The sequence below is a fragment of the Meleagris gallopavo genome, chromosome 4 (genome assembly GCF_000146605.3).
Source record: "Meleagris gallopavo isolate NT-WF06-2002-E0010 breed Aviagen turkey brand Nicholas breeding stock chromosome 4, Turkey_5.1, whole genome shotgun sequence".
NCBI lineage: Eukaryota > Metazoa > Chordata > Aves > Galliformes > Phasianidae > Meleagris > Meleagris gallopavo.
The window spans coordinates 21,105,526-21,121,778 of NC_015014.2; the positions used below are offsets into that span (position 1 = coordinate 21,105,526).

Below are 16,253 nucleotides of genomic sequence, written 5' to 3' on the forward strand. Positions count from 1 at the left end.
ATATTGGAGCTATTTTTTCCATTAACAAACATTTCTCCTAATGCTCCAGAGGCCTCTGCCAGGAAAGGGCTGGGTAGTGAATGGATTTTAACTTCAGGAACCTAATAAAACTCTTCTGGCCCTTTTCACTGCCTTTCAAATATATTTTTCCTGTTCTCCTTGCTCTAAGCCAGGCATTGTAGATGAAAGGAGGCTGAGGCAGCCCACTGGGTTCTCATCAACTCTCTCTAATTCTCTCTAAGCCTCTAACCAAACTTAGAGGTCAGTTTTCCTTTTATGCATCTGGAAAATGTAAGAGCCAAATTGAAGCTAAGATTAGAAAGCTTATTCACTCTTGCTGGTGCCTTCAGAATCAGGTAACAAACAAAAAAGAGTTAAGTGAGATACCAAGCAGCAAGGCTCTCCCAGGCCAGTAGGAATTCATTCTGTAGGTGCGCACTGGCAAAGGAATCAATTTAATGAATTTTTGTCACATCTACAAAGGTGAACTTCTTTAGGCGCAGACTGCGGAATACAATTTACGTGGAAAGAGGACAGGCTCAGGCTCTGCTTTACACTGATCTGCATATGAATGTTGGGTTTGGGATCTCTTTCTGTCCTACTGGAAACACCCCAGGCCCCGTGGAGCCAGCTTCTGAAGAAGTAGGGAAGGGCAGGATGTCAGCGGGTCCAGACATCCCCAATAGACATGCCATTGTGCTGCAGAGAGCTGTGACTGCAGAGAGAGGCCTGGTCCCACCAGAGATGGTACCGCCCGCTTTCTGAAGCCTCACAGGTACATTCTGAACAATGCCTTCAAACCTGATTCATTGGAAGAGACTCTACTGTATCAGCCTCTCAAAATAAACGACACAGACTGCAATCCCAAAATAATCACTTGGCAGCTGTAAAATGCACACGCTACTAATGAGCTCAAGTGGTGTCTCATGACTGATCCCGTAATGTTGAAGAAAAACATTGTAGATGGAAACGCTGCAAAAACAATCTGAAAATCTCTGGGTTCTGTTGATGAAATTAATTATCATCACCATAATCCAGTAGGGACATCAGAGCATAGTGTATGACCCCTTGTAAGCTGAAATCTGACTGGAGTCTAATGCAGCCCCACCAGAAGCCTCATGCAGAAAGCAGAGGTGCAGTAGTGGAGTAAGAGTAGAGATGGACGTGGCACTGAGAAGGGCAGAGGTGTTTGTGCCTTATTTGAATGCCTGGTTCTCAGTTAGGCAAGCTCCAGCTCATTCTGCAGACAGCAGACAGGCTGGCACAGCTCTGCTTCTCACTCATAAAGCCTGAAGCCCAAGCTTTAGCTTCTGGCACATGTGGAGACTCGGGCATGTTTCGTAAAGGCCTGACACTAAAGGCAGGCTGAAAAATACACCAGTAGAACAGTTTCTCTTAACACAATCATTATTTACACAGAACATAGTGAAGGAAAGGATGGAAGGAAAAATTACTGCATTTTGCTCTGGCATCAGGCAGCATGGGAAGGCCCGGCTGCCCGCGGCCTTGTCTCCCAGTACACTTGTCACTGATAATGCTTGAGAAGGTGACATAATGGCTTGAGGAGGAAGGTTTTAGCCCCAAATAAATGTTAGCCGAGAGGCACAGCGCAGTGCTGACTCCAGTAATGGGAGATAATTGGATGCTCCTTGATACGCTGGCTGAATACAGCCTGTGAACAGTGAAAAATATGCACCTTGCCTTGCGTTTTGATACAAGAATTTGGGAATGGGTTTCAAGATTGCAAAATAATCCATATTTTGTTATTCTTGTGACTCCATTTTCAGTCAGCGTCAATACATTACCTGTGAATTTTCAGATGGAATGTACAGAGTTGCAATCAGACATTCAACTCAAAAATGTGATCGAGTCTCTTCGCCAGACTTGCATAAGCTCTCTCCTACCAGAGAGACGTACCCCTCGCTCCACAGTCACGCCTTATGCATGTCAGTGCCTACATTTGGGTGTTTTCAAGAAAGGAGCTCAGAAGGAGTATACTTGCTTTACAATACATTGGGACCTGAATGTCACAAAATAAGTCTATCTCAGGCCTCATAAAGCTGTATTTTTCCCCATGCATTTCTATCTTTTCAGTAAATATAGCTAGCCTTGTCTCTTACTAAGGATGCTCAGATGTAGATGACAACAATGCACTATTGTGTTTCATTTCTTTATCTGAATCAAAACTGGCTGTTCAAACACTTTGGAAAAAAATATTTTTCCAGTGCCCTGGTTTTAATGCAGAGTCCATTGAAATTGGTTTAAAATTCAATTCTAGTCTAACCATGATATGAAAGTAAGAGAAGCTTTTTTGATATTCCTCAAGAACAGAAATTGACATTCTGTTCCATTCATCTTAAGATGGTAGTGTCTGCTTCATATCAGGTACAAAAATCGCAGAATCACAGAATGGCCAGGGTTGGAAGGGACCTCAAGGATCATGAATCTCCAAACCTCCCTGCCACAGGCAGGGCCACCAACCTCCCCAACTAATACCAGACCAGTTTGCCCAGGGCCCCATCCAATCTGGCCTTGAATACCTCTAGGGATGGGGTGAACACCTCTAGAGATGGGGAAAAAAAGGAAACATATCATTTGTCAAAGGAGAGCTGTAACGAAATACAGCACAGCTTTCTAGAGCTAGAGTCTGACAGCCAAAAAGACTCTTGATGGCATTGTACACTCTCAGCACTGAAGAAAAATGAAACTGCACAAAGGGAGACCTGGGCTGGGAGCCAAGCCCCCCAGCTGGTACCTGTGAGCAAAGAGACTTTCAGACATGAGTTGGATGTCTGGCTGGCTCCATTCTGTTCTGCATCACCTGCTCCAGGCTGCAGACAAGCCAGACCCACCTAGGCCTGGTGTGCACCTAAGCACAACACCCCGATAATGATGTGGACGGGCAACCTGGCAAGGACAGACGGTCTGCAGAGAGAGATGAAGCACTCTGGAAGTATGTGGCTAAGGAAAGCATGTACCCATATGTCTCTGACCTTACAACAGGCTTTGAAGTTGCAAGGGGAGTGAATATTTTTCCAGATTTAGTGGCAGATTTCACATCATAGAGCAGGAGAGTTAATTCTGTTGTAAATAACTGCAGCACAGGGCACTCTGCTTGGATTGCCTGTTTTCACCAAATCATATTTTTAATTATCTAATTAGGTAACACCTGTGAGAATGAGCCTCCTCCTATGCAGATGCTGGTGCTGGGGTAGGTGCTGTGGGTGGTGCAGCCCCCAGCAGAACCTTTGAGAGAAGGGGCAGGGGGGAGGGTCTGAGGCCCAAGCAGAGAAGCTTCAGACAAAATCCTTCGGTTGCTGCCATGTGAATGCATCTGACCATAAATGAAGGTGTGAGACGGCTGGGGAAAAGCCAGGTGTGTATCTGCATGAAATACTGCAAATTCAGTGCTAGAGAAGGCAGGAATAGGCTTCCCTTTCTCCCTGAGTGTTGCAGCAAGCCTGAGTGTGGAAAGCTCTTGTTACCATCCCTGGTTTTTCAATGTGAACATGGAGCCATGCTGATGGCAGGCCTCACAAACATATTTTTCTTTCTATGCATGTACTATTTGAGAATTTACTCTGCTATAAGGGAGGGTGGATGCTATATCAAAGATAATTAATGGAAGTATTCTGTTTGTTCCCATGCCAAGCTAACACATTGGCATACAGCAAGCAGATCCAATCTGCAGACTGTTAAAAGCACAGCATGAGGGCTCTTGATCATTGCTGGTGTAAATGCATAGCTAATGGTGGTGACTGTGTTGAAAAACAGTGTTTTATAGCTGAGAATTTGCTCTATCAAATAGTGTTATTGTGCTCTTTGTATCAGAAATAAACAGAAGGCATTACTCTACAGTGACCTACAAGAACACAGCCCAATACAATTCCTCTCCAGTGCACGTGGCCCAGGCAAGCTCAAAAGTTGGAGACCTACGCAATAGGACACAGAAACACCCAGATTCACCCACCAGTGGCTTTTAAGTGTATTTTTATTTACAGAGTAGAGATGCCTAATAAGTTATAAAGTTAGACATCTGATAATTCAACTTCTTTTTTTTTTTTGTAAAAGTATATAAATATATACATGGAACTCTATCAAGTAAACATTGTTAACTGTGATACTTACAGTAAACACTCACCACTATCCTTACACTAACAGGCAGCTCTTAAAGCTTAAATACTGATTTAAGATACTCTCTATAAAATAGCTCCAACTGTACTAAAAGGCCAAAACATTCTGTTGCCATACACAAGCTTTTAAAAGAGACCATTAAAATGGCATGGTAATAAATTTTGCCAGGACAAGAATACTGCTTTATCCCACACCCTAAGAAACAAATACTCCAGAGCAGCTGCAAAGCTGCAGGAGTATTTTAACATTACTTTTTTTCATTTTTTTCATTAAAATATTTTTATTTGAGTACTTAATCATGTATTAAGGAAGCTGCAAAAAAATGCAGCTTTATTAAATATTATTTACTGTTATACAAATATCTCACAGCTGTGTCCATGAGCTGAAGACACCAGTGGTATGGTATGAGCTCTCCTTTGTCCATACACTATGTATCTGCAGTGACACACAGAGACAGATAGAGAAAACATTTGACAGCAGCTGAAGAAAAGGACTTTGATAGCATTGGCAGAACAAAGAACAGGTGAGAGCCTTCAGGTCTCCTCACATCCTTATTTTAAAAGCACTTCCAGTTCAGGATTTCATTTGCCTCTCTTCTTCGTGCTGGAGATGATTCAGGACATACAGGACAACTTGATAGCAGAAGATGTACTGATCCTGCAAGGGGAAGAAGATCAGAGTGCATATTACGTTAGCAGTGCAGCTTTGGGAGCTAGTGCATGATTTGGGGTAAGAGTTCTTTTCTGTTTTTGTAAACTCTGATGGTAGAAGTCCTTCATGTTCAAAAAGTGGTTGCAGGTCCAAGGTAGGTTCAGTATCTCCAGATCCAGGTTACTCCCAGAGGTTAGGTTTACTTCTGGCTAAACACCTCCCTCCAAAAGGAGGCCTCAGAATGGTCTCCAGTGGTTTCAGGGATTCACAGCAGCTACATGAAACTCTCTCTTTAGCATGTAATATACATATTTATTTATATTTTTTGCAAAAAAAAAAAATCAACTGATTTCCTCTCTAAGATATGCTTTAGAAGAAAAAAATTCCAATTCCAACTCCTTTTTTAGTCGCACATTGAAAGGGCGCAGCATGCTTAAAGCTGCATATATTTCTTGAACTATAAAATGCATCCTAATTCTCAGCGGCACGCATCTGATTTCATTCTGATAACACAGAGCTTGCATCAGAGAGCACAAAGACAATCACTACAGGAAGCTTCCTAGCACATCAGAGTTCGAATCCCAGTGTCTAGGAAGCTGTACCTGGAGACTCACCTCTGTCTGCACCATCCCGTGCCGCTGCAGACGCATTGTGCGCACCAGGTCCGAGATGTCAAACTACCAAAATAAACAGCAGCCAGTTAGATGCTGATAAAAGACATACGTGCATATACAAAATATCCCCAGGACCACACCAAGGAATCCAACCAGGCCCATGAAACATGTAGCAGTGAAACAACTTACGATTCTGTATATCCAGCACAAACTTGGTAGGTTACCAGCACAGGCTGCCTCAGGGCAATAAGGATGCGGCTCTCCTACATCACCTTTTCCTTTCTCTGTGCACCTCCACTGGCTCTTTGGATTACTATTACCAAGAGGTGAGTATGCAGAAAATTGAGTCCTTTGGCCCAGTCTAACACAATTTCTATTTCTCCAGTCTATAAAACTTCTGGACATTTGGTGGGTGCTTAAAAACCCTACTGAGCTAAGCATAGCTCAGCTTCCCTACAAATTCACAAAAGGATTTGCTGTACTGGCCCAGTGGTGGACACCAACATAAAGAAGCTAGCCAGCACCTTCCTCATTATCACCCTAGAAAGTATATTCCCAGTGGTGCTGGAAAAATGAATTGACATACTGCTATCTCAGGTTAAGGTGTTCCTACAGTGTGAGTTTGTGATGGTTTCTTTCGTCGTTCATTTTAAATATAGAAGTAATATTCCCACTGTGCAGAGTTCCTGCAAGACAGAAGCACGGTTGAGCCCATAGTCTCAGGTACTCACATCGAGGTCTCTGCTGATAAGCCCCAGAACCACATCGATACAAATCAGGGTCCCTGAGCGGCCAATGCCCGCACTGCAGTGTGTAACGATGGGTCCTGATCTGTGCACGTGCCTCATGTAGGAGATGAACGTCAGCAGGTCGTCTGGCTGAGAAGGGGTGTCATGGTCAGGCCAGGCTGTGAAGTTCAGGTGGGAAATGTGCCGTACCTCACCTGTCTGAGGTTTAACAACAATAGCAAGAACAAAATGTTACACATAGGAAGAAGAAAAAGAAGACAGAAGTTCCCAAATTTTAAATCTTAGAAGAGAGAGATTTGCTCCATGAAATTCACCTGCAAATCAATAAAACCAAAGAAGCGATGACTTAAACTGAAAATAAACAGTAGGCGGTTAAATAGTATGAAGTTTTCTGTGCAGACCAATCATGCACAGGAACAAACCAGCCAGACTGAATGAGGAATGAATGCTGTATCTCTACATATCTTTCTGTTTATGTGGCCAAAGGCACTTGGGGAGCCACATCTGAAGTCTAATTAGCATCAAAAAATCACCTCCTGGCCCAACTGCCTTCTCCTGTAAAGGTCCCACAGCAGCACAAACTGTAGGGCTGAAGAGTTGCTCAGTAACTATCACTGGACAAAGAGAAGCTCTACATTACCTCTTAGCACAGACACTGTGATTGAAACCAGGCAAGACACCAGCATGAGGACAGAAATGCCAGAACTCAGAAAGCATGTAAAATCAGACTCACTTACCTGGATCTCTTCTAGCTCCAGCACTCTGATGATGAAGCCCTTCAGCTGCTGAAACCTTACAAGAGCCAGCCGCAGCCTGTCTGTTATCATGGTGGTTTTATGGAGCACATCTGGCCAGTAGCGTTGGCATTTTATCTTCTCTCCTTCAACTTCCTGAGTCATCATGGCAATCACAGTACAGTTTTGCTCCCAAACCATCTGCCAGAAGTCTGCTACAGTAGTGGGGAGAGGTCCTTGACAAGCGATGTAGACAAACTCCTCATTCCCCACCGGCATGCGAATGAAGCTGGCATTGATGTATCCACCTTCACTGCCAAGAGGAACTCTGGTGGTATCGTCTGCATTTCCAATATAATAGAAATACTTTAATGTTAGGCATGAATATGATTAAATCTTCACACAGCAGAGATGCTGAGCCTTACACACTTGCATGGTGTGTATCTCCAAAGGTGCTTCAACATTTTATTGAAAAACAGAAAACATAAAACCAATACAATATTTGCATTGACATACAAATCAGTACTTCTATTTGAATAAAGAAAAAGATGGCCAGGGGACAAATCTAACCAACAGATATCATGGTGCCTGGCCTCAACTCCTGATGCTGAGGCTCAATACTTCTCATGCAGAGCTAAGCCTGTGTCAGTTGTCTCTGCTCCTCAACGCTTCTCCCAGCTAACAAACAACATTTTGCAGAAGGAGATTTACTGACAGTAGCATATCTGTCTGTTATTCCAAATTCACACAAGTAAAAATGAAAAAAAAAAAAAAAAAGTCAGTCTACATCCATATATCTCATTTAATAATGAGTGGGATCTATTGAAACACCTGTAAAATCTGTGGGCATTCATTCTCAGCTGTTGCACGAGTTTGTCATTCACCAATCTTACACCACTTTATAAATATTGACTTTAAACACGTAGAAAATGTCAGATGTATTTATTTTTTTTCCTACTCAGCAGCAGATTCAATTAATTCTCCATACAAATTGACACAAAATATCTACACTGAATGTCAGACCAATTAATACTCACAAGGGAGGATGTTTTTGTATCTGTTCTTCCTCCTGTTCTCCTTTGCTTGTCCAATCAAACACTGATCCAATGGTTTTAACTCTTGAAGATTCTGTAGGGAAATAATTTTTTGTAGGGCCACAAAAATGATACAAGGGATGGAACACCTCTCCTACAATGACAGGCTGAAAAGAGCTGGGGCTATTCAGCCTGGAGAAGAGAAGGCTCTGAGGTGACATCTGATAGTGGCCTTTCAATATCTAAAGGAGAGCTACAGGAAAGAAGGGGACAGACTTTTTAGCAGGGTCTGTTATGATAGAACAAGGGGAAAAGGCTTCAAGCTTAACAAGGGTAGCCTTAGGTTAGATATAAGGAAAAAGTTCTTTACAGTGAGGGCGGTGAGGCGTTGGAACAGGTTGCCCAGAGCTGCCCCTTCCCTGGAGACTTTCAGGGAGAGGCTGGATTAGGCTCTGAGCAATCTGATCTAACTGCGGTTCCCTGTTCCTTGCAGGGGAGTTGGACTGGATGACCTTTAAAGGTCCTTTCCAACTCTAAGGATTCTATGAATTACTCACACATTAAAATGCTCTGAACGATACAAGTACTGAGAGCAGCCTCTAAAATGAACAAAACCCTAATGGATGTGCAAAATCATTCAGTCAAAGAAAGGAATCTGATTTAATGTAGCTAGCAAAATACACCACCTTGAACAAACAAACAACCCAGTACGTATCTCAGCTGCTTCTTCCAAAAGAGAGTTCACTGAACAAGACTGACTGTAAGACCTGGAAAGGACTATTTTCACATCCTGCAGCGTTGCAGCATTTTTCTTCCTTGTCTATGCCTGTTAGCATCACATTCACTTGGTAATTTACCCAGAATAAAAAAGACACAAACACATTTTTGAACTGAACTACCAGCTCAACCCAATCTCATCTCTCAGCAGCTGCTGGGGGAAGGAACTCTTCTCATTCCTTTAAAGAGCTGCAAATTAAAGAACTGTGGTATTTAAGGCAGTGATGAATCAACTGTTCTATTTCTGTTTCATCCTGTTAAAAGGCCAAGTTTTAGAAAAAACAAAACTGATGTCACTCACTTCAATCTCCTTGGAAGGAACCCCCTGTTCCAGCAGTCCCCGCAGTACCCTGATGGCCGCCTTCAGCTTCGCTCCGCAGTACTTGCCACCAGGGAGCACACTCACAGCACGCAGCGTGGAAATCTCTTCATTTGTCACCAGAGGGAGATCTGGCAGAAGAATGAGGCTGATTTGTATGGCTGTGTAAATAACGAACTAAACTAAATTAATAACTAAAGGAAAGAAATACTTAACATGCGGTGCAATGCTGCATGACTTTGTTACTGTACTAGATGGTTTTCTTGCCATGAAAGGCTGCCTCTTATGTATTATCTTATACAAAAAGCCATGACGAATAGAGCATCCTTGAGTGAAGCAGTCCTTCCAACACTCTTTGCTTCCTGCCATCTTCAGAATCCCTCCACACAACCCAGAGAGCATACAAAGAGCTTCTCAGTTTGAGGGACAAAAATTAACCAACATAACCAGCAGGAAGCAAAACTGACTTTGATCAATCTGGGAACAGAGGATTTTCCTGAACTCTGAACAAATGAAACAAACTCTACTTTAATGCACTTTAAATGTAAGTTCTTAAAACAAAGTCACCACAAAATCCACGAATGTGCACAGGGATGAGTTCAGAACTTTCAGTTAAATGAACATGTAACTCAGTGCCCATTTGTAGCACTTAGAGTAAAAAATATCTTACAATTACCATTTAAAAGACATGTTAAACATCTTTTTTTTTTTTGTCAAAGCATGCTACCTATCAGGCCTTTGGTACTCCTCAGAAACATGACAAAATTAACAACTTGAGGGCTTTCTGTTAACGCATTTAAGTGTCCTAAATCTACTTGTTTACTCACAAGGCTTACACTGATCTTTATTTTCTTCTATTAAGGAATACACACACTAGAGACAGAGGGCTTCTGTATAAGGATTTCAGGACTTGACATTTCTAATTCTCAAAAAGTAAAGACTAGTATCTGTCAAATGCATCCAAGTTAGCAGTACTCCACCCTGCCAAACTGAGCAGCAATGGAAAAATAAGAGTCCATATATAGGGAAAATAGCGAACAATGTGAGCATCGAGCAGGTAAAATTTCAAGCACACAAGATACTGATTTGATCACAATTAAATCCTGCAAACCATCACATGTTGTTAAAGACTTTGTCAGACAGGTTGAGGAAAGCTGCTTTCAACTCCTCTCCCATCATAGGCCCAACCTCACCAACATGTGCCCCAATGGACTTTCAGGCACATGTTACTTCAAGCTGTAAAGATTCTTTCCAGTGAGCCACTGAATCTTCCTACTGTATCTGTCATCAGACCCTCAAGCCATATCCAAGACTTTTAAAAATTCAAATGTGAACATATTGGCTACTTAATGTGATCCTCAGTTTTCAATTAATTGTTTGCTGAAGCTCTTGCCTTTATTTACGCATTCCTGGCTGATTGATTCAATTGGCAATTCATCACTTCCCCACGTGATTTCGTCTTCATCTGCTTGACTCGAGGGAGGTTGTGGAGGAGATCTAAAGAGAGCAAAGAACAGAAGTAAGAAGCGACACCTAGAGACAACCAACGCACTTGCAACCTCATGAAGCATCGCCAGAAATTCATTTACAGCTACAGGTACCCATGGACCAAATCCATAGCAGTGATCTCAAAAACCCACATTTTTTTTTCATTTCTTAATATTTAACACAGAAATAATAACATGGGAATTTCCAGGAGTCAAGGCAGGTCAAAGCAAAAGCTAATAATGTGGTCAGGCACGCTCTTAGTTTCCCACGTACAAACAGTAAGTGTCAAGCACCCACGTGGATATAGACTCATCCGTGGAACTACACAGGCACTTTAAGACCTGAAGAAATCACATTAAGGAACATTGTAAAGATTCAAACTGAAGATAAGATTGTTTGAATTTCTTCTTCATTTGAAAGAAACAAACAGCACAGTGCAAATGAATTTGTTTGGAACCATCTGACAAATGTCCTAGTTACTTGTTATAACCACATATCAAAGGAATAAAAATGCAGCCAGGGCATGGTAAAGCACATAAAGCTGACCAATACTCAGATGAATTATAACCTTTTTAAATAACAAGGACAAAGGGCAATTTGGCAAGACATTACACATATATATATCCATCTATTTATACCTACACACATCCAACTTGCTTTATAACAAATCTCTACTGATTACTTCAAATCTCATAGGTTTACGTTCAAGAAACACTGGAAAACAAACGTTACCTTTCTGGCACAGCTCCTTCCTCACCATGGTCTTCACAACCATTTATGTGCATGGGCTATTGGAAGAGAAATGATGAAACACATCAAGGTCAGTGTAATAAAGTTCACCCACTGTAGATTTTAAAGGATGTGAATGGCTACACACCGTATTTTTGAAGGGGAGTAAGTTCAAAGCATCAAGTAATGCAAGACTTGACCCTTTTAGACTGCTCACCAACCCAAAACAACAGAGAGGGAGAATACTGAGCACTTAGAAAAGGCCATACTATTATAAAGCCAAAAGCTATCTTAAAATAATTTCCTGCTTGCGGCAGCAGAAGAGCCATCTACACTTTTTCCAGATGACTTTTTTTGTGACCTTTTATGAGGTAAGTTTCATTGTGAGCACTTCTATTTCCTGCTGAGCCACAACTGCCACAGAACAGGGCTTCACCTCTAAATAACAGGTACTCTGACATAGTTCTTCCTCAAAAGACAATGAAGACTCAGAAGAGAAGAGGACATTTCAGTCCTCCTTTAGAGAAAGAGCAAGTCTCCAAGATGATTTTTTTGGCTTATTATGACACCTTGAAAGTCTCTGCTGTCACACTCAGAGAATTTTACTTCTGGATCTCCCAGAGAACACTGATAGAGCTGGATGCCTGACTTCTCTCTTCACTCCACTCACTGGACAGAAAGCTGCAGGGATATACTGGATAGACAGAGCTCTTCTAATTTGAAACAACATTTCGGAAGCTATTGACTGATGTAAAAGAGAACGTGTAATAATGCTGGGGATGCAATATACAGAAGTCATTCAAATTAATGAGAGTATTCTAGTAAAGCGTAAGGGGAAAGAAGCTTCACAAGCATCACATTTACATTTTGGAAAGTCTACACAATATTCAAGTCCTGCTTCCTTTCTCCATGCAGCAATCAAGGAAATTTTAGATGAAATACCTCAAATAACACTAACAAGCTATTATATTATTACATTTTTTAAATAATTATTATTTAAAATGCATATAAGGGTATTTCTACAAACTCCATACAAATATGGAAGAAAATAAATGGAGAGAGACTATCTGAGAAAGAAAAGTCTGCCAGCTTCTTGCCATCTCACCTCTGAAAAATCTTCAGGTAAAGACGAGCCATCACAGTCTGTGTCTTCAGACTTATCTTCTGCCAGTTTCCCATTCATCTCCACTGGAGCAGAAAAATCAGAATGCAGAAAAAAGAGCATAAACACACTGAAAGATGCCCAGAGATCACCTTCTCAAACATATGAATCTTGTTATACCAGAATACAGGTATCAGTAAAAGCAAGCAACAACTTCTAAGTCCCTCTATTGTCAGTACATTGAAGAATCAGATCTGAGGCTTCCTCTTTTTTAAATGTAACAGCTGCAATTGAAAGTGAGGTTGTTGGCGCAGCTAACAGAATTGCTGTGCCACAGTGTAACAGAGGAACAGGCCAGTGATGTTAAGTGAGCAGATTGACATGTCAGCAGTGCGTTTGCAACTCCATTATATTTAGACCCACAGAAGTTCTAAACCAGGTTTCTGCTCATTCTTTGTAAGTCTAAAGAATACCTCATAGAAAAGGTTTTACCTATTTGGCTGCTGCAGCAGTTTTCTGCTGCCCTACCTGACAAGCTCAATATATCTTCATTTGCAAAGACCAAATCCCATCTAAAAGAAATTTGAAGTAGTGGAGCTCATACAACTGCTTGAGGTCCTCATTCCTCCCTGATTTTTATGTAACAAAAGATGATAATAACCAAAATGTACTTCAAAAGTAGCAAAAGTGCTGAAATAATTATAATTCTAGAAGGTCGGAATTCTACATATACTGTACAAAACAATTTCATGCTTGCCACTGCTCACTAGGCACCGTATTTTCAAGAGGCCCAGTTTCCAGTGACCTGTTTTTCCAGTGACTCAGTACCTGTCAGATGATCTTCTGATGTGGCCTTCCTGATGTGCAGAAGGCTCTGGGCCTCTGATGTTGCATTGTTACGATTTAATAGGTTCTGGGCTTCCTCATCTACAACATCCAACAGATACTGGACTACTTCATTGTGATCATCTTCATCATAATATTCATCATCTGGAACCTCTGTTTCTAAAATGGAATAGTGTAAAATTATATTTTTTCCCTAAACAGGGAAGGAGACAGGCAGAGAGGGAGAGGAGCAGACACTGAAGTGTTCTGTCTAGTTCTTACCATGACTTTCTCTCATCATCTCTGGCATAAAATCCAGACTTCATAAATCTACTTCCAACATTAACAAATTCCTCAGGAGCACACCACAGGGCTTGAAGATGATCTTCTAAACATGACTGCCACTCTTACTTTGACTTATTTCAGTCTGTTCAAACTGTGCTATTGCCTTGACTCTTTTTCATCCATGAACCACATACTGAATTACGCGGTCCCTCATCTCACCTGTTCTTACCTGATTTGTCACTGTGTTTAGAAACATCTGATATCTGAGCAGCAAAGCCAAGTGAAGGGGCATCTCCAGACCCTGTGAGATTCAATTGTCCCTTCGTATGATGGATATTATTTTCTGTGTTTGCATGAGAAGGTCCTATGATGCTGTTGCCATTGACCTAAGACAAATGAAGAACAATACAACTTAACTCCTAAAGTTTGGCACTTCTTTTTAAGCAGCAAGAACCCTTGCATATAGCTCCATTAGGAACAGATGGAAAGAAACTAGGCGTATTGTATCTCATCTGAGCAAACAGGGTGAAGGGGTGAATAGAACTCTACCTGTTCATTCGGTAGCTTTTAACTGTGTTAGAATTTTCAAATGAAATGAGCAAAGAAAAAAATACAGCAACTAAGAAAAATAAAACACAGGATAACTACTAGAAGAAAACACAAAATAATATCTCACATTGTTACATGCTCTATAACACATATGTAGGCTTAATTCCTTGGATTCCACATCACACAACAACAACAACAGCAAAAAACAAGAAAAAACAGAGAGGTAAAAAGGAAGAAACAAGTACAAACATCTGCAGAAGCTGGAAAGAGACCAGATCACAGCCTTGCGTCCTTATGAAGTAATTTGTCTTTACATAGAGCAATCCCAAAGATAGAAAAGATTAATGCCAAAAACTTGTGCATTTATTATTAAAATTGCCTTTTCACATCCAGTGGCAACAGTGGATTTGCACAGTTTGATGTAAAGCACTGTTTAATCAATTTATTTATTAAAACAAACCAAAAAACAACTTGTGTAAATTGTATCCTTTTTTCTAGTTAATGAAAATGTACTCCCCTGACGGATATTTACCTTGGGCCCATAGGCATCAGTTGTCTTTCCTGTTTTATCACAGGGATCACCATGTGAGCAGCCTAAATAAAATGGGGAAAAACAAACAACTTAAGAACATCATTTTCACTGTAACTATATTAGTTTCCATCAATTATCTTTTTTTATAAAAGAAACAAGATATGTTGTGTTGTGAAATGAGTAACATTTCTGCCTGTTTGATTAATGGCCATTGACAAAATGATGACTAATGAACTATACTTGATTATGGTTATTTGAACTTTAAGTTCAATGGAATAAGAGAGCAGGAACACTCATACAAATAACCAACTCTAAGCAAAGATAAATGTTGATAAGCAGCCTAACAACCTGTAGTGAGAAGGCAACACTTGCACCTCAGGGAAATAGGGTGCTATTTCCCTTCCTTTCAACTGTACAGATTACAACCTTGCAATTATCTATCACTTTTTTTTTCTTCTTAAAAAAAAACAACAACCAACAACAGAATCAAATGAACACACATCATCTGCCACCTGGGTTCTTGCTCTAAGGTACCTTCCCCTCCTTGGTAACAAAAAGAGCGATACCATGACATGAAAGACCACTGCCTATCCCAAACATCACACTGTTGGTATAATAAATGAGACAGGGTGGAACAAGCAGTTGCTATAGACCTAGTTTCTAGCACAGTTCTGGATTTGCTTGTAAAAGCATGTGTAAGAAATAAAGCATTTAGACGGAATCACAGAAAGATAAAGGTGTTTAAGGCAGTGTCTTCCAAGATCCAATTACTGGGCTGGTTCCTAAAGAATATCTTGACCAAGTTTTTGGGAACAATGTTTACTATAGTTGAAAAGTATGTGAGCAACAATGAACTGGAAGAATTAAAATAATGTCACGAGGCAAAATCAATATTCAAAACTAATGATACATTAATGGAAAAGTGTGGAAAACAAGACTGTGAGGAATCAAAACAAATGAAAGCAACAAATGTCAATGGAAAAAGCAAATGTTTCAGATATAAGTGGTAGCATACGCAGTGATTCAGCAGAGGAGCAGAAGTAGCTGGTGAAATATACTGAATCCAAGAGAATAGTACTTAGCAAAAGAGAGTTGCTTTCACTGGGTCACTACTAAAAGGAGTGCTGTCTACAAAATGCTCAAAGCCTTTGCTCTTGTCTGCTGGGCACTGATGAACCTCAGTCCTTGCCATGTGTGGGACTGCAGACACCACATGTGAAGAGAAGAGCAGACAGATGGAAACAAACCCCGGGGATGCAATAAAATCAGTCTGGGCTGTTTTGCTCTTGAGAAAGAGAAGATGAAATTAGACCTGAAGCCTAGACTGATGTTTTTATTTGCAGTCAGAACAAACAGGACACAAGTAAAAAAAAAAATATATATATATATATGTGTGTAATAATAATAATGGATCAGTTAAACTTACTCCTTGAATGACTCAGGCTTGTTATGAGAGAAAATTTCTAAATTGCAAGAGAAACCGACTAATTGCCTGTTGGAGCTACCTCAGCACACACAGTTGTAGTGCAGCAACTGCACACTAGAGAGCATGTAAGACCCATACCACTTCCTTCATTTTTACAGTGTGCATTTCACATGCAGTGTGACCATGGAAATCTTACCATTAGCTTTCTTTGACCATGAATCTGAGCTATCTGGGCTCCTGGATTTTGGAAGTACTGGGTGACCATCTCTATGAAAAGAAATGTGTACAGAAATTTTTATTTAAAA

At 40.8% G+C, this 16,253-nt stretch overlaps 1 protein-coding gene across 1 annotated transcript; it reads right to left on the reverse strand.

Moving 5' to 3' along the window:
- Positions 1 to 3,973: 3,973 nt before the first annotated feature.
- On the reverse strand, positions 3,974 to 16,226 carry LOC104910682 (tyrosine-protein phosphatase non-receptor type 13-like). The gene is made up of 13 exons (XM_019614629.1): positions 16,145 to 16,226; positions 14,523 to 14,584; positions 13,671 to 13,827; positions 13,160 to 13,336; positions 12,335 to 12,417; positions 11,233 to 11,288; positions 10,406 to 10,509; positions 8,995 to 9,143; positions 7,920 to 8,010; positions 6,886 to 7,223; positions 6,131 to 6,346; positions 5,400 to 5,462; positions 3,974 to 4,791 (listed from the first exon to the last, which is right to left on the reverse strand). Exons 5-13 carry the CDS (start codon positions 12,410 to 12,412, stop codon positions 4,708 to 4,710), a joined length of 1,179 nt encoding a protein of 392 aa, XP_019470174.1. The 5' UTR covers positions 12,413 to 12,417; positions 13,160 to 13,336; positions 13,671 to 13,827; positions 14,523 to 14,584; positions 16,145 to 16,226; the 3' UTR covers positions 3,974 to 4,707.
- Positions 16,227 to 16,253: the final 27 nt, after the last annotated feature.